General features: G+C 31.5%; 1 protein-coding gene across 4 annotated transcripts in view; it reads right to left on the bottom strand.

Annotated features, from left to right (window-relative positions):
- The window catches only part of LOC107454647 (synaptogenesis protein syg-2), a 386,382-nt gene that overhangs the window by 21,343 nt on the left and 339,112 nt on the right, over positions 1–25,927 (bottom strand). For 3 of the 4 annotated variants that reach the window (XM_071183678.2, XM_016071899.4, XM_016071898.4), the window contains 3 exons: positions 14,000–14,290; positions 13,099–13,386; positions 8,086–8,391 (listed from right to left, as the gene is read on the bottom strand). In XM_071183678.2, coding sequence (XP_071039779.1) covers positions 8,086–8,391; positions 13,099–13,386; positions 14,000–14,290 — 885 coding nt within the window. The remainder of the gene's footprint in view (positions 1–8,085; positions 8,392–13,098; positions 13,387–13,999; positions 14,291–25,927) is intronic. The other variant, XM_071183685.1, reaches the window with a different exon arrangement.

Genomic DNA, 25,927 nt, shown 5'->3' with positions numbered 1-25,927 from the left:
AAATTGTTCTAAAGCATTTCCAAGAAACATTAACCAGAGATCAAAGCGGTAGGTATCAGGTTTGTTTACCTTGGTTGGAGGGTCGTTCAACATTGTCGGATCATAAAGAATTGGCCAAGAAAAGGCTTAGCAATACCGTGAAATCGCTTAATTCTAGTAATATGTTAAAGGCGTATCAAGATGTATTTGATGAGTGGGAAAAAGAAGGCATTATAGAGCAGGTTTTGTCAGATCAAAGCAATATAAATAAAGCAGAGACCACTGAGCACTTCTTACCTCATAGACCAGTCATCAAAGAGAATTCAACGACTAAAATTCGTCCCGTGTTTGATGGGTCAGCTAAAACTCGTAATTCTTTATCGTTAAATGAGTGTATTGAAAAAGGGCCAAATTTGATAGAGCTAATACCATCAGTTTTAAATCGTTTTAGATGGGGTAAAATCGGTGTTATAGCCGATATTCGCAAAGCCTTTTTACAAATAAGCCTGCAAGAAAGTGATAGGAATTTTTTGAAGTTTTTATGGTGGAGAGACGGTGACCCTCGCAAATTAATTACTTACAGGCACTGTCGCGTTGTTTTTGGTGTTTCGTGCAGCCCTTTTCTGCTAGCTGCCGTTTTAAACCACCATTTGGAAAACGCACCAGAAAACTTAAAGCATTTGGCTAAGAAACTAAAAGACTCCATGTACGTGGACAATTGTGTAGCAAGTGTTGATTCTGTTACAGAACTAGAATATTTTCGATCAGAATCTCAGAAACTGCTAGCTTCTGCGAAATTTGACTTGCGTGGCTGGATAGATAATGCACACACTCTAGAGAATAAAGTTGAGGAAAATTTAAAGATTGCGTATTCCGAAAACGTTAAAGTCCCAGTTTTAGGGCTTTTGTGGAACTTTAAGAACGATACGTTGTCTTGCGATATTAACGATATCAGTATCGATGATAAAAGCATAACTAAGAGAAAAATATTATCATTGGCACATAAGATATTTGACCCTATTGGGTTCACGTGCCCAGTGACTCTAATACCGAAACTACTTCTCCAAGATTGTTGGAAAGCTCAAGTCTCTTGGGATGCTGAACTGCCGAAAGATATCGTTCAAAAGTTTAATAATTGGAGAAACCAAATCTCAGATTTGAAAGACATTGAAATTCCTCGAAATTACTCATGCTTGGATTTGAATGACGCAAAATTGACTTTGCATGTTTTTTGCGACGCATCCAAACTTTCTTATGCTACTGGAATTTTCTTGAGAGCAGAACGGGGAAATGAAGTGACTTGTCAGTTACTACAAGCTAGATCACGAGTGGCACCATTAAGGAATGTGTCTATCCCGAGATTGGAATTACTCGCCTGTAACATCGGAGTGAGACTAGCAACATCTGTAAAAAATGATTTGAACTTGAAGGATATCCAGACATTTTATTGGTCTGATTCCATGGACGCATTGTATTGGATAAAGAAAGAAGGTCCATGGGTTGTATTTGTGACCAATAGGGTAAAAGAAATAAGAGCTTTGTCCCAAGTTAGTGAATGGAATTATGTTCCAGGAATTCAAAACCCGGCCGATTTACCTTCTAGGGGGTGTTCGGTGAAGACGCTTATCAAGCGAAAATGGTGGCACGGGCCGCAATGGCTGAAAGACTCTAGAGACCGCTGGCCTAATTACAAATTGATTCCAGATGAAAAGGTGATAAACTCTGAGAAGAAGAAAATTGTCGTGTCTTCCTTGAATAAAGAAAATGACGAATACTATCATCGCATTTCTTCGTACAAAAGAATAATAAGAATCACCGGTTGGATTTTAAGATTTTTCAGAAATGCTAAGACACCTAGTGATAAAAGATCTGGACAACTATGTGCTGAGGAACTGAGGAAGGCCGAACTTAAAATTCTGAAGAAAGTCCAGGATGAAGAATTCTTTGGAGGAACAGAAAACCAATTGAAGTCTCTAAAAATTATAACGGACAATGATGGTCTCCTAAGAGTTAAAACCAAAGTTTTCATGAGAATAGATGAAGAGGATTTTAGACTTCCACTACTTTTACCATCAAATCATCACGTGGTAAAAAGTCTAATAATCAGTAAACATCAGGAGTTAGGACATGCCGGAGTACCATTTTTAATGACTGCCTTAAGAGAAAATTATTGGATCTTAAAGAGTAGAAGAACCATAAAGAAAGCCATAAAGATGTGCGTTGTATGCCAAAGGTTCAATTCAAGACCAGCTAGTATTCCTGAAGGACCATTACCGGAAGATCGAGTAAAGGAAGCGTCTGTTTTTGAGATAATTGGTTTAGATGTGGCAGGTCCCTTGTACCTTAAAGAAAGACAAAAAGTGTGGATACTTTTAATAACATGTGCTATCTACCGAGCAGTTCATTTGGAACTTTTGACTGCTTTATCCACTGACAACTTCTTATTGGCTCTAAGAAGGTTCATTTCACGACGCGGAAGACCTTCGAAGATCTATTCGGATAATGGGACTAACTTCGTCGGATTTGAAAAACTGCTGAGAAAGGTTGATCTCGAGAGATTGAAAGGCGAAATCGCTCCCATCACTTGGAAATTTATACCACCTTCAGCTCCATGGTGGGGTGGTTTCTGGGAACGTTTAGTAGGTCTTATGAAGCAGATTTTGAGAAAAGTGCTGGGAAGAACTTCGCTAAGTTATGAGGAAATGGCTACTGTTTTGTGCGAATGTGAGTGTCTTCTCAATTCAAGACCACTTACCCATGTTTCTGATGATGCAAATGACTTGAATCCAATTACACCAGCAATGTTTTTGCAAGAAAACAAAAGTAATGATGTTACAGATCTTGCCCAATGCAGCCAAACAGATGGAAAAAGTTTAAATAAACGTTTGGCATACCGGTTAAGAATTTTAAAAGATCTACGTTCGAGATTTCGTGTGGATTACCTAGGACAACTACGAGAAAGTTACAGAAAGAAAAATAACGTCCCTGTTCCTAAAGTAGGTGACATAGTACTCGTATGGAGTGACAACATCAAGAGACTTAACTGGTCGATGGCACGAATTTTGGAAACATATCCCAGTCAAGATGGACTTGTTCGTTTAGCGAAAATAAAGACAAAATCTGGTGTCTTTATTCGCCCTGTTCAGAAACTGTGCCCTATGGAACTGGATAGTTGTGATGTTATTGCCAATAATACTCCGAATGATTGTGTCAACCCTAACCCTTCAGTGACTGATAACTACAGAAAAACTGATTCTGTGACCACTCGAGCTGGTAGGGTTGTGAGAGTGCCTCAACGTTTTGGACAGTAATATGTGTTGAGTTTCAGTGATCGACATCTCTAAAACTCAAGAGGGGAGTGTCGAGAAACTGCGATGAACAATCTAACTTTAAAATTTTAACTGTAACTGTAGCGAGGCGGAAGTTTTGTAAACAGTAGGGGAATGATCGCCTCAGAGAGAAGAGGTTGATATGTAATGCTCATTTCAAAAAAGCTTAATGTTTCGTTTTCAATTATGTTTCTTGTTACGTTTTGTGTTAAATATTAAATGTTTTAAAAAGAAATAGTTAATTCCTTTAATGGCAGAACTTGTTACTTTTTATTATTGACATCTTTTTATTTTTACAAGAGTAGCGATCCTTTTTAAAGCGAAAGAAAAACATTTCCATCTTCTCACCGGGAAAATTGAAGAACAACAGAAATTGCAGGTAAGGTAATTTTGCCTTTACCTTTAATTAAGAATTATTATTGAATTTAATTGAGTTGATTAATAAATAATTTATTTACAAGTACTACTAATTGGTTTATGTCCGAAAATCTTATGGGTTGAGCTAGTTGTATCTAAACGGCAAACGTGCCTTTCAAATCTCATGCTGTATTCTTGAAAAATTCAGAAAATTTCCATTTCATACACTATTTTCTAATAAACAAAGAAACAATGTTGTTTGTTCCGTAGAAAGGCAACCTAATAGAATAACGATATGAAACGTGGAATGAGAGCTTTCTGGGAGCTCAAAATTTCGACTTTTTTGATTGCTCAAATTTGTTTTCTCTTTAAGTTGAAGGGATAAATCTAAGAAAAAGATTTCTAGAATAGGAATAGGATTACAAATATTTCATAATAGAATTACAAATAGAATAGAATTAGATTACAAATATTTCATAATGAAAATTATTTATTCTTATTTTTATTTAATTTTTTTTGGAGCTCTGTCTGACTTTTCTCGTTTTGACTTTCGTTCTGAAGATCGTTTTTACTTTTTTTCGTTTAATTGTCTTAAAAATAACTTGAAGGAAAAAGAGTTTGCTGCATATTCATTAATTGGAGTTCAATAATCTGTATTTTTAGCACTTGATTTACAGATCTTTAATGTTTTTAGCATTTAACGTAGCTTTTGCCAGAACCAAACCGAAACCAAAACTCTAAACTAAAAATTATAAAACTCATTAGTTATGAAAACAGTTATCATTTACAATTATCATATAATTTTGAACTGGTTAGTTATGAAAATAGTTATCATTATAGGGCGTTCACTTATCACGGTGTCAAGGAGAAATTTTTTTTTTGGAAGACAATTCCGTTGCTTAGCAACCAACAGGAAAAAAATCTGTATTAACGGTTAAAAACAAGTCATTTTGTCTAGCTCAACTCAGTTACCTAACACCAAAAACCTTTTCTCTGAATAGTGAATTAATTTTATAAGTATCATCTTGACACAACAGGATTTCCCCTTATCTTTAACAGTGCCATCTATTGACCATTAAAAAACCACAAAAACATACAAAAAACCACTATTAAGGAAAACCATCACAAAAAACCACGTTCTGCCAAAAAACCACAATCGACAACACACATTTTAGATCCTATAACACAATCTAATAATTTTATGCTTTTTTTTCTCACTATCTATTTGAATATTTAACATTATTCAACCAACAATGCACGAACATAGCAGTGATTTGCTTAAAAATAATTAGAATAAACTTAATGCATGAATACAAGTCACACGATATTCCGTTTAACATTGTTCAAATAATTTTCAAGTACAAAACTTAATATGTTTTTTTTTCTCCTTTCATTTGACACACATTAATGAAAAATGTTGGTTAATGCTAATTAACAGGTAGAAAAGAGGAAGGTAGCCCTAGTTTTAATCATTCTTCACATCTGCATAAGCTTCAGCGGTGCCCATCCTTAAAATAGCTCTGACGACATGTAACGCTGTTATTAATTACAGCTTTTGCCAGCACACGTGCATGCATATTTAATGAATTCTCATTAACGACAGGGCGTGAACTCACTCTTTCTCTCTCGTTTTAAAGTCAAAAATATTTTGTACATTTCTAAATGATCAAATAATTTACTAACTTGTCTCAAGTTTACATGGATTAAAATATTTACATAGTGATATAGTTAGGAATTATCAGGTAGGGTCGGTACATTAAATAATAGGTTAAGATAATGAACATGAAAGTGGTTATTCTAGATTTTGTTTTGGAAGAAACCGCAACGAAAGCAATAAATCTATAAACTTTCAATCGGTTTTTTTCCCTATTTTTCCCCTCTTCTTTTTAATTCTGAATTCTGCCTTATATTTTTGAAAATTAAAAGTGGCTTCGAGCTTAGTTTAATCCTTTTATGCCCTACCAGAAAAAGTGGTCTAAATCTAAAAACACCTGCAACAAAAAAAATTTGTTATTTACGAAGTGGAAATTTCTTTCTGTTATCTTCCATTCTAGCTTTTAAAAAAGCAAACAAGAGTTCTTTATAAACACAAATATTTATATTATTAATTCAAAATTTAAAAAAAGAATTGTCAGAACTATCTTGTTTATGCCAAATAAAACTTAATAAGACACTTGTGGTTAATAATAACTTAATAATAAGACACAACTTTTTTTTTCTTCTTTGGAAAAAAAGGAGCCATTCTTTAAGAAGGACATTTTTTACAAATGGATTAAAAAATAAAAAATCTATTGTTGTTTGAATGGTTTGCACAATTTTCAAAAATAAGTGAAAGAGTTTTTCCTCAGCGCCTCTGAAAGAGTCAAGCCTGGAGTATTTAGTGAAAGTTCTTAAATGGCAACTTACCATGTTCTTTCTCAACTCTTCAATCAATTCTTGAAAATAAATTCGGTTAGTAAATATTCATGAAAAACTTATATCGATAAAAGGAAATATGAAATAATAGTAATGAGAAGAAAGAGCTTCTTGAAAAAGAAGAAAAAAAAGCGGGCACAGAAGTCTACAAAAAGGAGGAGTCAGGCAAGTTATGTCACAGTGTTTTGTGACACCTAAAGAAAGAGATTGACAAATCAGAAATTGTTAGTAGAAATCAAAGTACATTGGGACAGCTAAAGAAAAAGAATATTTTGAAGAGTTAGAAATTATATGTAATCACTGTGAGTGACAGCAGAAGAGAAAAAAATATTGTTAAAAAATTATTGTTAAAAAAATTATTGAAAAGAACTAAGAGCGTTAAATAGGAATTAGACTGATAAGAAAAGTATGACTGATTCATTCAGACTCAGGCAGAGTATAAGAGTCATTTTAAAACTGATAATTATCATTTTAAGATTTATAATTATTTTTATATGCTTATAAGATAAATAATTATCTTTAAATGCATTGACCAAAAATTTAGTGCATTTTCTTAAAGTAATATATAGATAGATTTGCAAGTCGATCCGCCAGAAATTGTGAAAGTTAAATTACGTCGTTTAGAAAAATGCATTGTATGTAATTATTGATTTCCTTCATTCCACAAAATTGCCAATAAATGATCGCTTAAGTTAGTAGATTTTGATTGATTTAATTTTAAATAATAAATTTTTAAGTAAGTTATAACCTGAGTATGTAAATGTGATTGCTTGAAAATATATTTAAGTTACTAGGACGATAATTTTCACAGTCAGTTTTTTTTGCTTAACTTCTGGTTATGGAAAATACTTTTAGTTAATTGAAAAGTAATTTTGAATGAAAAGAATAGTAAAATAAACCTTTTGAGGATTTTGCTCTGCTTTTTTTTATTGCATTTTAATCAAACAATGGACTATGCCTATACTTAGTTTTTTCGAAGTCAAATTATAAAAATAATTATAATTATTTAAAATTATATTAAACATAATAATCTTAAAAATTTACACTTCTTTTAAAACGTTTTATTGCTAGAATTGTATAGTAACGAAATAACTTGCTAAATTTTGAATATTATTTTTCTTGTTAGAAACTAAGAAAGTTTTTTTAAAATGAGTTTAACTTTTAAACTTTAAACTTTTTCATTTTTAAGTAGAAAAATAACGGAAAAAATAGATGCAATAATATAAAAATACAAAATATTTGTATGACTATCAGTTGATTAGTCAAAGATGTTTAAGTAAGATCTAGTCTAAACTAACCAATACATCATGAAACATATATAGCAAGATATTCACAGAAAATTATTATACCCCTAAAACTACGAACAGTTACAGCTTTAGCTATACGCATAGTATTTAATTTTTAATTCGTTAGACAAATGCACTCATTTACTAAACATATTACCAATTAACAGAATATGTTAAAATTTCATGACCTTTTTTGGTAAACCACAAAAAAAATACAAAAAGTTAATAAACATCGAAAGTAGTTTCCATTTCATAGAAAAAATAAACAAATTTATGTACACCTAAATGCTAAGAACGGAAATAACGCAATCATGTGACGTGTCATTTCCGAATTAGTGACTTTCCGAAACAATAGTGAATAAATCACTCTCCGTATCAAACACGTGACAGTAAAATCACTGTTAACCGTAATCTCTCATTAGAAAACAATAAAAACTATTTGCTTATTTGTATATTATTTTTTTGACTTTTTATAAAACCAGAATTTTGTATAAAAGTTTAAAACATAGAATAAACATGGGTTAAATATATTTGCTTCAAGTGGTGGCATGAGGCAAACATCTGAATCACATCAATAATAAAGTTTAGAAGGATATTTTTGATGAATTCAGTCATTCTAAATAAGCTATGTCTGAAAATAACTATGGATAATTATTGCGACAGAAGAAGAGCCATGATGAATTATCTTTAGCAACAGAGAACATGAATGTTGCTGTTACCTCTTCTTGTTTGACTTTCGGGTCCTGGCAACGTGTTGGTCCTCAAGACGACTGCCTGACTCCTCCCTTTGGCATTGACGGCATAGACGACTACAACGAAGGTCGTTCCTGATCCCAGACCCCGGACCTGAAACATAGGGTGGTGTTCTGAGCTGAGGTTGGCCTGCAACCTATGCAGCTCGGTATCATGAACCTCTAAGACAAACTGCTGTTGCAGTCCGCCGTCATAACCTGGACTGCATTCAACAGATATGCCATCTTCTGTCTGGTTGGTAACACTGCAGTTTTCAACTGAATCAGGTGGACCTAAATGAGACACAAAATGTTCAACTTTTTTGTTGCTGTTATCTGCGGCTGTTTATTTATCTGGAAAATGTAAACAACAATAAAAGATAATTTTTTTTTTAATTCGATAAACAACTTTGAATTTTGTTTCAATACCGAGTGTTAAGCCTTACAGTTTTCAATTGAATACGATGGGCCTAACTGAGATGCTAAAAATTCAACTTTTTTAATTCTGTTATAAGCTGCTGTTATCAAAAAAATTTAAACACTTCAACTACTAAAGTCTTTTTTTAAAATCTTTTTTTGATTAATAACTTTGAATTTTGTTTCAATGCCGAGTGTTCTTCAATCACAACCGTTAATAACTTTTACAAGCATCGGCAGTCTTGAAATAAATTTTCTATGCATATTAAGGGGGGGGGAAACTATATTTCCACTGCAAAAAAAAAAACTTCATCATAAACTGATGAATCATTATAGTGAGAGCCGAGATTAAAAAATCAAAACCAGTTCAATTTCTGTATGACATTTTCGATTATCGCATTTAACTCTTCATATTTCTTTCTGACAAATCCAACAAATTTTGACGTTAATCTCACTTTTCTCGATAGCAATTCTTCAGATTTTAATAAAGTTTGATTAGGTTTTTTTTCCTAACCTAAATGCTAATTTGAAAAAACCTAATATGTATATAAGATTTTTTTTTTCATGAGTTTAACAATATTTTAGATGGTGATCACAAATCCCTTAACTGTCATATGAAAATAACTGATTCAAAAAAGTTTTAATGAATTTCTCGAAATAAAAATTCTTTTTTGATATTTTGAAGGTCGATAATAGGTAATAACCAATCTCTGCTCCCCAGCCTCAGGGAGAAAACATTTCGAACAATTTAATTTCAAACTACTTTTTGTGTCTTTTCATTTATCATTATGAAAAAAATAGAAATAGAACATTTTTTTTGTCAAATAAAATCTAACATTCAATGGAATGCTCATATTTTTGAGACATAATCCAATTAAAATATTTTCAATTTGAAACCTGCCTTACAAAAATAGTACGAAACACGGTATTTTATTAATTTATTTTTCGTATTCAGTACTAATGATTTCTCCCTATTTTTCGAATTTAAAAGTATAACTTTTAGAAAATTACGATTCATTGAATTTTCTATGCATACAGACTATCATTAAATTAAATTATGTATTCAGATTTTCAACTTTGGTTTATTTTATAACTTTCAGCTGAGTTCGTTAACAAATAGTATTAGTTTAATTTGATAGTATAATGTAAAAAAAAACCTTATTCATTAAATTTAATTTCTATCTGCAATGCTAAATTAATAAATGAAATCATTAACAAAAAGAAAATCATTAAAATATATGGAAAATTTTAAGCAGGATTAGAGTTTGCTAATTTTACAAATTTGGAATATTTAATTTACTGCTTAAATAAATAAAACAATAACGATATAAATAACAAACATTACTATTCAGCTTTGATTTTTCTAATTAAAACACGTTTGAATTGAATAGTTTTACTGTTGTTTTTATTAAATTACTATTTTAAATTTTTAAAATAGGACTGAAATCATGCGAAATTTCAAGTAAATTGCAAAATATATAAGCCTAGTATAATTAAGTACTTGATTTATTTACTTATTGAGAATATGAACTAAATATTCAAATTTAGTTTCATTTTAATAAATTAGAAATAGAGTTTATTTATAAAGAACTAAAAAAACATTATAATTCCCAAATTAGATTAGATGAATTAATAAAGCAATCAATGCATTAAGTATTTTAAAAATATTAAAGTTTTACTGAGTTTAGTCATAAAAGTAAAATTTCATGTAATTTGAAATGCTCTAAATCTATATTTACATTCCTAAATAATTTTCATCATATGTGATATACTCGTACATGCAGTTAAATAATATGTAAGACTTGACATATTATGAAAAATTCTTAGATGTTTTCCATAATAATTTGAATAAATTTGTTGGAATCAAAATGCGCTACATTTTGAGTCATTACACTATTTACTAGAGAAATTTTCTCACGGCTGTAAAATATTATTTTTGTAACTTAAATCACGAACGGAACAAATAACAAGTAATTTATTATGTCTTCACTGAAATCAAGGAGTTAAGTTTGCGTGTCTCTTAAAAGAAAGAAGTATCTCTAATGGTAAAAGTACTTCAAGTATCCAATATTATAAACCATATAAGTGTTGGTATTATGATAAAAAATAAGTAGCTTCATAATAAAAGGAATAATCCATTAAAGATGGAATAAAGCCCTAATTAATATAAACCAATTAGTGTCACCATTATAATAAATATTACTTCAAACTCCCTCTTAATAAACAAAATAAATGTCTCCAGTATCATAATTGAAATTAGCATATATATATATATATATATATATATATATATATATATATATATATATATATATATATATATATATATATATATATATATATATATATATAATAGAATTAGAATATATATATATATATATATATATATATATATATATATATATAATATATATATATATATATATATAATATATATATATATATATTATATATATATATATATATATATATATATATATATATATATATATATATATATATATATATATATATATATATATATATATATATATATATATATATATATATATATATCATATATATCATATATACATTATGACCACCCTGCTAATAACACGAAGGACCACCTTTAGCCCTCAAAACTGCTAGCACCCACCGTGGCAATGATTCCACAAGGTGCTGATAGGTAGTCTGAGGTATCTGGTACCAAGCGCTCACCAACTGGTCCTGCAATTCCCTCACATTGCGAAGGGGTAGCGTGGCAGCACGAATTTGGTTTTCCAAGTAGGACCACAAGTGCTCTATTGGATAAAGGTCAGGTGAATTTGGGGGCCAAGACATGACTTGAAAGTCACTGGAATGTTCCTTGAACCAATCCACGACGATTCGACCCTTATGACATGGTGCATTATCCTGTTGGTAAACGCTATCCCCCGCAAGAAAAACTGCTGCCATGAATAGGTGAACCTGGTCTGCAACTATGTTCAAGTAGCTTACAGACGTTATGGATTGTTCTATGAGGATTATGGGTTCTAATGTGCCCCATGAAAACATTGTTCCTGGGCGAGAAACCATGAAAACCTGGGCGAGCCCATTGTTATAGATGGAGGGTGGTCATGGCTCTTCGGTGTATATGTGTGTGCGTGTAATAAACCAGATAAAAGTCTCCACTATAAAATAATCCAGATTAGCGTCTCCACACTATAAAAAATATGCACAAATAGGTTTTAGAACTTATTAGGAAAACAATACTTTTTAAAACTGGCATATTTGTCTCTGTTTACAACAGTTATTAAATTAAGAAGTAATAAGCTTTTTGAATGGTCTGTGCTCACTTCAAATAACGCTTTTTTTGAGAGTAATATTCGATTTTCATAACTGCTATGAATTTATAACAGTTATTCATGAATGTTAGATCTAGTTTAGGTTATCTTTTGTCAGTGACCTCTAAGCTAATTTTAAATGCCAATATGAAAAAGAGCCACCATTTTGCTAAAATGATAAACGTGTTAGATCAAATTTTTAAATATTTAAAAAGTAAGTTAAGTAAGTTATTAAAAAGTAAGTTACCGGCCCATAAAACTTATAAAATCGAAAATTTAGTCATTAAATTTTGCAAATTTTCATCTTGGGGAAAAAATCTCGCCAATTTGGCGAATTCTTTAAAACTTTAATTACTTATAAAATACTTAATTTATTTGTCCGTTCTAAAGTACAGATAATTCTTTAATGCAAGATTGTAGAAATAATATAAAATATTTCGCCTCAAGCTTAAGTCACTTAACATTTTAAAACCTGTCAGGACAGACATGATGTCCTATCAAATGTTACAAGTAGACTGTTGGGCTAAAAAGATCCCATTTTCACATTAGTTTTGCAAAATTGACATGATGGTATAGGTTTAGAGAAATATCATGCCAGTGATAATTTATGCAGCATTTCGTGAGGAGAATAATTGAAATAGAGCTAAAATAGTTAATATTATAACATAAGTATTATTTATATCCTTTTACGCTGTTTTAGGTCATAATTTGCATTGTTTTGAAAGTTTATTATTTTATTATCATAAGTTACAGTTAGATACTGTTGAAGATACTCCCACTCAAAAAGGCTAATGGGTTTAATGGGTTAATGCAATATCTCCAAGAAAAGAGAAGGTCTCAGTATGGGTTACCATATTCCGAAAATTCGATCTTTTAGTAGCCCAAATCAAATGACATCTTTCGTCATTCATTTGAATGACGAAATATGTCAATGACGATGTCCAATGAAGGAAGTGGTAAATACTACTTTCGTATTTACCACTTAGTAGCCCGAACGTAGTGAAATCTTTCTTATTTTTCCTCCACTGCGCAGTTTATGTTCGTTACGTCGGACTACTAAATTGATTAGTGCCGTGAATGCCCTAGGGCTTTACAGTAAGAAGTGAGTTCAGATATTAAAAACTACTTATGTGAAGCCAAAAAAGAAACTTTTAGAATAAAAAAAGTAGATATCACTTTTAAAGGGATCAAACTTGGTCTTTTTCTTTCCCTCCATTTTTCTAAGCAAAAGACCTTTAAAAAAGCACACTGGAAAAAATTCTGAGAAACATGTACCTACCTGCTGGTACTATCGTGTAAATGCACGGATCAACCTGCGATCCTACAATATTTGTACCCCAGCACAGTAGTGTTCCATAATCGAATTCAGTTCTTGGAATGTATGTGGCGGTCGATGTTACGCCGTCATTTACAAAAGTCACCACTTCCAGACTTTCCGCTGTATTGTTGAATTGCCATTTGAAAGAAACTTCTCTCGGATCTGATTCAACTTCACAGACGACGCGGACTGCCTCGTGCCTGGCAGCCCCGTAGATTATTTTTTGTCCAGGCTTGCAGAAGGGAGCATCTAGAGTGATAATTAAACAAATGAATTCAGAGATAATAAAAATGCATAAATGGCATAAATATGTAAGTATTTCATTTATCATTCTGATTTGGGTCAGACTACATTTCGAGGTGCCCCTTGGATGATCGCCAAATTGGTCACCAGGAGAAGCGATGTTGATTCTTTTATGGCAACTCTCACAGAACTCTAAATAAGATAAGTCGATTTTTCTTTTTTTATTTCGCATATTAGATAACATGCGTTACGATTTTTACGTTATTTCCTTGTTTTATTTCCTTTTTTAATGTTTTAAAATCGTGTCTTGCTTACGGCACCCTTTTATTTGGCAGGGAATAGCATGTAAGCATAATTGGAGCCAAAAATATACCGAATATTTTTTATAGGGTTACGTTAGCAGTTTACACATATAGGTGACAAAATTCTATTGCATACTGATTTATGTTGAAATTTTGAGCTAAATGTGATTTAAAATTTAAAACCATAAAAACTGTCCAATAATAAATAATATATCTCTATCCTTAAATGTTGAAATAATAGTGTCCAGAATATAAGTCTAGTCACAGAGATCAATTGGTTTACATTAAAAGAAGACCAATTTAAAATTAGTACTTACATTGCACTCTAAGAAAGACGTCATTGCTTTCACCGGTTCCTTCACTGTTTGTGGCTGTACAAGTATATTTACCACGACTAAATTTTTGCACTTTCTGCAGAACCAGACTCTGGTTGGAAACTATTATACCGTTGGTGGTATTTGTGTGGAGTTCACGATCCTCGAATTTCCATCCGATTTCAGACACCCAAGGAGAGGCTCTGATGTTGCATTCGAAGTACACGTCATTACTTTCTTGAATGTGGGCGTGCCTTAACTTGCTCCCGAGACGGAGCGTCAGCTGTGGTACATCTAAAAATAAATATAGAAAGATTATTTAAATTTCCATAACATAAAATGTAAAAAAAAAGAGCATTCGTTTCTCTCTGAGGTAGAACATGGATTCTCATCAAAGACAATGAATATATACCACTCCAATCAGTACTAATGCGAACATGTACCAATACAAGTATACCACTATGCGTACGTACTAATAGGAGTAGATACCACCAGGATTATGTATCAACACGAGTATGCATCGCGAATACCGGATATGAGTATAGTTGATTGGTACTTCTCACAAGTATTACATTATTGGTGGCTGACTCATTGATTACAGTAATTTTTTTTTATCAGGCTAACTGTGAGAGGTTATTCTCGCCATGAAACGTAGAAGAAGGTGAGTTCACTCTAAAAATCTCCCGATAAAAGCGATATAGATATTCCTCTGCTTTTTGAGTAAGGTTCGAAACTACTAAGTTACGGAGTTCAATGTTCATGCCCGTCACTCTAACATGATTTATTTATTTAACTCTAGCTATAATAAAAAATGAAGTTTCTTCTAGTTATAATAAAAAATCTAGTCCTTTCTAGATATAATAAAAAATAAAGTATCCAACAGAAGATTTCGTCGCGGGCATATAATATGTTATTTTTATATTTAAAATAAACAAATTTCGATAAATTTAACGTGATGAATTTTTTGGTTCCCTTACTGTTTATTCGATTTTTTTTCAAAACTCAAAAATGGAAGATTATTAATGCTCGTAGATCTTATGAAACATTTAAATAAATAGCCTAGTATTAATATATTAGTATTTGATTTCATAAATTACACTCCCCGTATGACCTTTTCTTTGATTTTCTTATGGCTAAGGTTTATGCCAGTGAACTTGCTTTGCTTTGTATCTGCTACCTCTAAAGTTCGAAAGTAGTTAATATGTTCATTATCTAACTAAACAGCAGATTGAATTTACAGATCCGTTGTGCGCCATAACTTTCTCAATATGTTTAAAGTTCAAAAGTTTGTTTCTCTAATTTTAAAAACTAATTTATTGATAGATTGGTTGACTTGATTCTTTAGATTCTGAAAAATAAATGAAGGAAGATTTCGAAACGGAGGAAAACGAATTTCAAGGTTTAAGATTTATCAGAACAAGCATTCGATTGAAATCTAAAAAAATAAAAATAAAAAATCAAACTATGCACCAATGTCACAAGTACTTATTGACATCACCTATAAACTTGAAAACAAAAAAAAAGTTAATTTTAAAATCGGGTTGGAGAAGATCTGTTTTTGTCCCTCAAAAATTCTCCCCACACAATATTTTCTCACTAGTATTCTGATCATCTTCTTAACTTTATTTTTCTTCGTTCTTCTTTTCAACTCGTGGGCAGGAACAGTTTTTTTCCCATCTCGGTCCATCTTTAACTGTGTAATAAACCGATTTTCCACGTTATTGATTTATCAAAACTTATTAATCCTCAAACTGCATCGAATCGTCATTTTTGTGAAAAATGGAGAAAAAGTATTTTTCCTCCTTGATCTACCAAGTGTTAAGTTCCTTAGTTGTAATACTATTTTAAACAATTCCATCCTTTCACTTTTAGTTAAAGCAATTGATCCTATCAACTAACGTGTTGGCTGTCACGTGATTTTTTAGGTAGCGAAAAATACATTAATCTCATCATCATAATTTCAGTGTGCAAACCAATTGCTATTGTTCAAGCAAAGATCTTATTTTCACTTTAACAAATGCCTAGTAGCTAATGTACATATTAACAAGGTAGTTTCCAGAGAATTTGACCTGAATAATGAGAGAAATGGAACAAAATTTTGGTACTTTAACGAACAACCCTAGTCGAATAACTGATTTATACACTTTAGCTGTAACAGACAGTGCACAGGTTTTTCATTTTATTTCACAAACGTCATTGAACAGAAGACCCAATTTCTTGGGTTTACGACTACAAATAACTAGCTTAAAGGCATGAAATTAAAACGCAAAAAACAGTTTAGGAGAAAATTCAAGTAAAAATCAAACCATAACAGGTAAATCAATAAGGGGTTTAGAGTATACAAGGGGTTTAGAGTATTCTTAACAATAGTCAGCAAGAGGCCATCAGGATTCAGAAAGGTGCCTTGTTAATAAACAAATTTCTTACTATATCCATAATTCCCCTTTTTATTTTAGGGTTTGACCAATGCTGCTTTATAAACTCATAGGTGGTTTTTGAATGAAAAAATTTCTCTCTAATGTTCTTAAAATTCTTACAATGGATTAATATATGTTCCCAGTCCTCAACAAGCTGACAGGTACGACACAGCTGAGCTCCCCCAAAAAACCTGGTCTGATGTTGTCCATGAAAGCCATGATTAGTTAGGAATTGATTTAAAAAGAAATTCCCCATGATTTTTCTCGTTTGAACTTTTAGGAGGAGCTCGAATGTGTGTCTTCCCTTTGTAAAGCTGTCACTCCATCTCCCCTGCCATTCAATCAATTTTTCGCATTCCAAAGTTTTTCTTGCAGTCTGCCTACTGGGATCTTCAAACAGGTCGACTGTTGATCCCTCACAGGCTAATTTACGTTACGACTACTAATGTTCAACTCTGTAGCCTTGCAATTTTGAACCCAATCCGGAAGACAACGGAACTCCTAGATCAAGCATGGGGTGAAATTTGCCTTCGTGAAGGACTTTTTTGATGGAACTAACCCGCAAATGCGCTGCATGGACAGGAAGACGACGAGAACCTCCCACGGTTAGTCTGTCGGCAAGGGGACTCTAACCCTGATCCGTCTACCACAGAGGATATTTCACGTCAGCACTGTGATCGGTGCGAGCCAGTAATGGAATTCATATCGACCAGTCATAGCTGGGATTCGAATTCGTGTCACCTTATTGGAAGGCGAACGCCTGATATCCCCTGAGCTACTAGTGCATATGTTTCAGGAAAGCAGGGAAGGGCTTCTCTATGGTATGTGCTATTTCATGCATAACCTTATACTTTAAAATTAATTAAAAAAACTCTATTTTTTAAGTATAAACTTAAGTTTTCTTACAGAATTACTTCTAAAGAATTTTGTATGTATCTCTTAATGAATATTTTTAAGTTCAATTTAAAATAAAGCACAATAAAAAATTTTATTTTAAATATATACTATATTTAAACATTAAAGAAATAAAATTTGTTTCTTTTGGGAGTATTAAGTTTATTTACTTTAAAGTACATCGCATTATTCTTCAAAGAATATTAAATGTTCTTTTAACAGAAATCAAATTTCATTTTTTATGGTTCACATATTTTAGAAAAGTTAAACCCACGAATTACTTAAAAATTAATAACGTGACAATAAATTCCCCCGACCACGAGTCCAAAGATACACTTTGAAAATAAATATGTAGCTTTAATATCCTTTTAAAAAGAACTTTTAAATGCAATATTTTGAGAAGAAAGAAAAATCGTAATAAAGGATGGAAAAAAAAACATTTCTCATGAAAACTCTTTCGAATAAATATTTTATTTAGTCCAAAATATACTCTGCAGTATTTTATTCCAGAAATATTTAGTTCGAAAAATGTTCTGACACTGGAGAGGAATGTAAACAGAAATGGAATATTCTTTGGGGAAAAACTAAATTTTTTCCTCATCTCGAGGTTGATAATAAGTAGGAGACATTCCGTTTTCTATCGAAATTAATACAGAGTTTATATTGCAATATTGTTTACTCTTACGAGTAAATGACTTTTCTTAATTTATGTACATATATTATTTAATTTATAATTTATATATATATATATATATATATATATATATATATATATATATATATATATATATATATATATATATATATATATATATATATATATATATATATATATATATATATATATATATATATATATATATATATATATATATATACGTATATATATATATATATATATATATATATATATATATATATATATATATATATATATACGTATATATATATATATATATATATATATATATATATATATATATACGTATATATATATATATATATATGTAAACTGCTGTTTGTAGAAAATGCAACACCATGAAGGAATCATCAGAATCAAATGAAATTCGCAGCAAATGTCAATTATAGGATATTATGCAAATTAATAAAGTTTCAGAGCCATCGCGCGTGCGTGGCCCTCTGAATTGATGCTGAAAGCGTATAAATAAAGTGCTGTAGCGGGACGTTGAAAATAGTCTATGATTATTTGTTAGTGGCAAACGTTTAGTGAGACCTGAGTATGCCTCCACGACGGAAGAATAAGAAATTCAAGCAACTTACGGAGTTTGAACGAGGGAGGATAATCGGCCTTCGAGAAGGAGGATTTTCCTATCGCGCAATAGCAGCTCGTATGCAGCGGAACAGTTCCACAGTGATGCGAGTTTGGAAGCAGTGGACCGACGAGCACCGAACAACTCGAAAAACAGGCACTGGACGACAGAAGGTGACGTCAGAGCGCGATGATCGACACCTGCTCCGCATGGCGGTGAATGATCGCATAGCTTCCTCCAGGCAGCTGGCAGCACATTGGTCTACTGCTACAGGTGTACAATTGTCGGCTTCGTCAATTCGTCGTCGTCTGCTGCGCCGTGGATTGCGTGCAAGGGTGCCATTATACAGGATTCCCCTCACGGCGGATCATCGACGGCTGCGTCGGCAGTGGGCTCTTGAGCACAGAGACTGGCGAGCTGATTGGCACCAAGTTGTCTTTTCAGATGAATCACGCTTCAATTTGTGGACCCATGATGGCCGTGTTCGTGTTAGACGTTATGCCGGTCAACGCTGCCTTCCTGAGTGTATTATTGAACGACATAGTGGTCGAACACCCGGAGTTATGGTCTGGGGTGCGATTTCGTATCATGGACGATCCAATTTGATACGAATTGAGGGTAATCTCAATAGCAACAGATACGTCCGTGAAGTGCTACAGCCCGAAGTCGTTCCTTTCCTTCAAGGCATCCCTGGAGCTATCTTTCAGCAGGATAATGCACGCCCACATGTTGCGCGGACTGTTAGAGACTTCTGTTCAGCACAACGCATGCAACTTCTTCCTTGGCCTGCTTATTCGCCGGATATGTCGCCTATTGAGCACGTGTGGGATATGGTTGGTCGGCGTCTCACTCGTGATCCGCGTCCTGCAGTTTCCAAAGACGAACTTTGGTTGCGCATACAAGCGATATGGAATTCTCTTCCTCAAGCAGATATTCAACATCTGTTTGACTCCATGCCACGTCGTATAGCAGCACTTATTGCAGCGCGTGGTGGCTGCACCAAATACTGATTTCGGACGCTTAATTTGTTTCTTTTGTTTTGAAAATTTCATCATTTATTTGTATCAGTACAAGTCGTTTCTGTATTAAATTTCATTTGATTCTGATGATTCTTTCATGGTGTTGCATTTTCTACAAACAGCAGTTTATATATCAAAATGAAGATAAAACAAAGGAAAATTATAGACATATGAAAAAAGGGGAGGGGAAATAATAATTAAGAAAAAATAACAAACAACTGATAAAATAAAAATAAAAAATAACAAAAAAAGAATAAAAAAATAAAAATGATAAAAAAAAAAATAATAAAAAAAAAAAAATAGAAAGCACTTTTTTTGCGGATACAATCGTGTGGGCTGATAAAAAGATTATATCTTTTATTTTCCGGTTTTTTTAAAAAAATTTCATCCTTTTCTTTTTTCTTTTTTTTTTTAAATTTTTTAATATTAATTTTTTTTAATATTAAATTTATTAAATTTTATTAATATTATTTTTTTCTTTTTCTTTTTCTTCTTTTTTCTTTTTTTAATTTTTAATCAGTTGTTTGTTATTTTTTTTCATTATTAATTCCGCCCCTTTTTCATATGTCTATAATTTTCCTTTGTTTCATCTTCATTTTGAACTTATCTAATGAGTTCTGTTTACTTGCAGCTTAGCGCAATAAATGAAACTTATTGTTCCCAAAAATAATGCAGCAAAATTGTCATTGTCAACAAAATATTGATTTACTAATTTTTTTTATAGCTTGCTTTCGTATCTGCGAAGGATTTTAACACTTTCTGAGTAGCCAGAGCACGGAAATCTTCAATGGAGCCCGTCTGATGACAATACAAGTTTCACACGTTTATTCAAATAAAATTCATTGTCGGTACTAGCTTTGACCAATCTTAAACATTTTTACCTACAGATACACGAAAAAAAGGATAGTGAAAGCAAAATAAAAATTTTATAAACTGTGCTTTTCCAGTAGACTGAAAACGTGAAAGTATATTTTTTTATTACTATTTTATCATTTATAAATTTAAAGTATCTTAAAAATGATACATTTAACCGTTCACTAACTTTTATTTAATTCATTATTTTTGATGTAAATTACATTTTATTTGAATTATAACTTTTTGTCTTGTTTTAATTTTTTTTTATGTTACACTTTATTTGGCTGGGTGCTGCACGTAAGCACAATGGGTGCTAAAAAATTGCTAATTTTTGCCAAAAGGCATCTCTGAATATAATTTTAACCTCAAATTTTGTGCAACTGGCAAAATTCTCCAATAAAAGTTTCTCAGGACTGAAAAGGTCAAAGTTTTGTATAAAATGAACATTTTTATTCAGTGCAAGTTCAACATTGTACATTCAACTTTTTGAAAATCGATTTCCTTCTCTTTGCGAATAAAATTTGTTTTACGTAAACGACATTTCTCAAAAGAAGCATTTTATTTTCCACCAGCAATATGCCGAATATCTATTGAGACATAACTTCTTAAATATTATGTATTTATCTAGTCAGAAAAGCTTCCATTCATTTCCTTTTATGAAATTCTATAAGATATAAAATTACTTAAAAAGAAAAGGCATTGGATAATTTGAAAAATTCGTACCCAGCTTTTTAAAAATGATATGTTTCCTCAAGGAAAACTTTGAAGTACCACAATAGCTACCAATGAAAAGAATAAATTATATATTCATCGCGAATTAAGAATGAAAATTAGCAAACCAAACCTTTAAACTAGTAAACAAAATCAAATGTTTTATGAGGGATTAGATGCATAAAATAATCATAGACAGTTAAAGTAAATGCTTTTCACGATGATGTTTTAGCAAGGAAAAAAAAAGTTATAGTTAAAAGCCTGAAGCTGAACAAAAGGCTCTATTTTTTAACTATTATATCTGTCTATCTATCGGAAAAGAAATGAAGGTTAATAACTAGCTTAAACATTTATTAAAAAAATTTTAAAATTTGAAAAAAGACAAAATATTTTTACCTAGAGGGAAAATGTTTTACAAAGTGTTCACGATGTTTATCGAAGTTGTTTCATCATGAACAAAAAAAAAAAAAAAAAAAAAGTCGGTTAACAAGGTTTTTCGAAACTCTCTCGCTAAGGAAAATAAAAAAGTCACAGTTAAGCCACTTACACTTGAAGAAAAGCTATAATCTTAAAATGCATGCTAATTTGGTGACGTTTTCCCACCCAGATAAAAATTATCAAAATCACTGCCTTATTCTTTTTTTTTTTTTTTGTTTTTTGTTTTTTGAAAATTTTCATAAACCCAGAAACAGCAAAATTGGGGTGAATTTCTATATTTTAAAAATTAGACCACAAATGCTTTTAATTTTCAATAAACTTTCCATCATATGGATGTTTTGCGCCATTTTCGAAATAAACATCGAAGGCGTTGGCTCAAGATGAGCTAAACTTGATCTAACGGTCATGAGTAACTATTGTAAACTCAGATCACATATGAAAACAGCATATTATTCGCAAAAAAGCATCATTCCATGAGACTACAGACCCTTCGAAAAACAGCCTTAAGTGCCTTACGATTGAAGCAATGCTATAATCATCTTGCTGTAATAAATTATCTGAGCTTTAGCACGGACAAATAAATTAAAGTTATTTTAAAAGATATTATTATTTAAAAAAATCATCGATTCGGCGAGATTCTTTCAATGAGATGGAAACTATCAAAATCACTGTTAGGATATTTTATGAACCCAGATAATTCAGTAGTGAAATGGTTCCTAATTTTTACATATTTTAAGGAATCCAAATTATACAGCGTTAGGGTAGCTAAGCAAATCTCAATAAGTTAGAACACAAAACCGTGGTTTTACTTCCTTGACATTTTGTGCTATTTTTATGATTGGCATTGAGAGCCACGACTAAAGACGAACCTAACCTTAATTTAAGAGTTATGATAACTTTCAACAAGCTCACATGAGAAAAAAAAAGAGCATTTTCTTTGCTAAAATGCTTTCTTCTTTAACGAAAATCTTTAAACAACAGCCTTAAATAAAACTTCTTTTTTTCACGATACATTCTAAATTGTAATTATTTTCTGTTACCTTATCGTTTCTAACTAGTTTTTTTTAAAATTCAAAATAACTAAAAGTTAAATATTTAGATGTCACTGTTTTTAAAATATTTAGAAATTTAATTAATTAAATGTGACGTGTATTTTGCACTTAATATTTAAATTATTATATGTTTTTTAATCGATAAATTATATTTCATTTAAAAACCATGTTATACTTTATGTGAAATAAAAGAAAAATGTTTTCTTTATTCAAATAATGAGTACTGCTTACTTTATCATTGAAACGTGACTGATTCGTAGGACATGTCTAGCTTTAAATATTTAAAAAAGAAAAAAAAAAAACAGATTTGAACGTGGATAAAAGCTAGATGCCATTTAATCCGAACTTTCGCCACCCCCTTCTGTATTTCCCGGGTGACTTTGAAAGCCTGGCGAGTATCCAAGAATCCTTACTACTCTTATCCATGAATCTCGTATTTCGCGGTCAAGCGAGCACAAGGGTCAGTTCATTAAATGCAGTGATCTCTTTCACGGTCAGCAGCCTTCTAACCACCACAACAGACAGAAAACGGAAAATGATCGTAGAATAAAAAATATATCGTTTGATAGCGGTGTTGATGTTAAAATTAGTGAAGCCTCAAAGTTCTTCAGATTTTAAGGTTGGATGGACAAAATTCTATTACACATTCGATAAAGAATTCCTGGATCTCCCCTTTAATGCTTTGAACTGAACTCGTCTTTTGATTAAAATGGTAATGGCTTTGAACTTGTGCCTTTTTTTAAAAAACTTATTCTAAGTACAATAGCAGCAATGGAATTGTTTTATCGAGCAAGAAGCTCGATTTTCAAAAATTGGTAGTTAGATGGAAGTTTTATTTCAAGGTTTTAAATTCTGTTCGGGATTAAAATGAAATAATTTTGAAAGGAATATAGCATGTGTATCATTTTAGCTCTAAGCCCAGAAGCACTTTGTTTCAATATTACAAAACTTCTTGCGCCAAGCTGTCGTTTGGCGACGGAGCATAATAAGATAGTAGCCCAACTAGTTTTTTTTTTATATATATTTCTGCATATTTTATGACTTTCTAAGCCTAAAATAAGAAAAAATTGTATGTACAGTGCGCAAAATGAAAAACAGAACACTCTGAATAACTTTTGATCTAATCATCAGTTCTTCTTACTAGGACTCAATCTTAATGGTCCAAGTGAGTGACATCAAATATGCTAATTAATTAGTGCAGACGATATTTTAAGTTACGAAATCAGAGACAAAAAAGTGCATTCTCTGAATAAGCGTACATTTTTTTCGACGAATTCTGATTTTTGAACATTAAAATATAGGGGGTTGCCACAATCTGTGAAGTATAGTCCCAGCAGTTTGGTCAGGTGAGCAGTTCAAAGTTTAGATCCCTTTATGTTAATTTTATTTTCTGCGCTCACCATAATTCGAAAATTTTTTGAAAAAGTCGTATACTTAAAATTCGATTTCTCAGGAACTATTTAACCGATTTCGTTCAAATTTTGTATTTTATCATTTAAAATTGCATTCCTTAAAATGTTTAAAGAAATTGTATACCTTACAATTCAAAATTTTTCGGACTTTTATTAAGCAAAATAATAAAAAATAATGAATATTTATTAAAAGTTATATTGTGCATGGACTTACCTTTGAATAAATAAAAATATCTAATTATACGCGAAACTTTTTCAATTCACTTAAAAAGAACTCGAGATATGGTAAAATTAGCATGAAGGGGTTCAAACTTAGAACCACTCTCCTGAAAAAACTATTGGGACCATATTTCCCAGGTTACGGCTACTCCTATATTTTGGGGATCAGAAATCTAAATACTTTGAAAAAAAGGCATGTTTATTCAGAGAAAGTATGTCTTTGTGTCTGATTTTTTAACTTAAAATATCGCCCGTACTAATTAATTAGCATATTTGAGGTCACCCCCTTGACCCTTTAAGATTGAGTTCTAAAGCGTGAAGATTCGATCATTTGAACAAAAGTTATTCAGGATGGTCCGTTTTTTTATTTGGCGCACTGTATATTTGAATACGTTTTGCAAGATTTTAGTTTTTCTTAAAGATTTATTTTTATGTTAGGTGCATATTTTAATACTAGCTTTGAATTTTGTCCAGATAGCTAAACTTTTTAACACTTAATAAGAATTTAATTCAGTATATTTTCTCAAGACTTTTGTATTATAATGAGATTAGAAAAGGGTGCATTTCAAGAAAAGGGACTTATGGGAAATTATAAATTTGATCAGACAAGCATGTTTTGCGGGTATTCAATATTATTTGACTGTAAAAAATATTGTATTCGAAACAATTTCTAGAGCTAGTAATCATTACAATGAAGTACGAGCACTCTGAATAAACTGATACTTTAATCTTTATATTAAGTTATATGTAATTATATTTAACAATATTTAAGCTATTCAAGAAATATGATTTGAAATCATTTACAAAATATAAATAAAAAGTTAGCTACAATGTCTTTTAATGCCCTTGTCTCAAATTCTCTTATTTTTATTAGTATTTCCTTTTCTTCCAAATAAACGAAATCATATTAAATTATTTGAAATATTATTGTTTTGTAGTATTTTACAAATATTATAAATTGGATAATGAAACTCGACGAGCACAATTGTTTTACAACTAAGACAAACAATTCGACCTCAATCCGTTTAAAAATTTTTATTCAATAGCTTAAAGTAGTTTTAGGACTAGAGCTTTTTAATGATGCACTTGTAAAAATAATAACCTTTAAAAAACAAGTTTGGTAATTCTGTTGTTGTTCTAAATTGTACATGTTAGCTAAAAAAAAGTGGCTTAGGTCGAACAAAGAGGCCAAGTGATTAATTTGCCCTGACTCATCCCAACTTAACAATAGTGTTCTAACTTGTTCTAATTCTACTTTTATAATAACCATATTTAGTCTAACCATAATATTTAATCCATCTTTAACTGCCTTGCGAGTTTTTAGAAAATTCCTTTTTTTACCCGTTTATTTCCATGGTTACTTTGGTCGACTATTTTCGTGACATTTTTGAGCGTCTCTCTATCAGCCCAACTTCCTAGAAGAAAGAAAGCCTCAGCGCGGATACATCTATTAATCCGACGTAACGGAGCCGCGATGGCTCAGGGGATAGAGCGTTCGCCTTCCAATGAGGCGAACCTGGTTCGAATCCCAGTCGATACGAATTCCTCATCCGGCTTGCACCGACCACAGTACTGACGTGAAATATCCTCAGTGGTAGACGGATCAAGGGTTAGAGTCCCCTTGCGTCAGGCTAACCGTGGGA

Source organism: Parasteatoda tepidariorum, chromosome 3, assembly GCF_982258835.1.
Source record: "Parasteatoda tepidariorum strain Cologne lab strain chromosome 3, Ptep-v5.0, whole genome shotgun sequence".
In the NCBI taxonomy this organism is placed as follows: Eukaryota; Metazoa; Arthropoda; class Arachnida; order Araneae; family Theridiidae; genus Parasteatoda; species Parasteatoda tepidariorum.
Note: the sequence above shows the minus strand (reverse complement) of the source record. Positions and strands in the feature narration are given on the sequence as shown.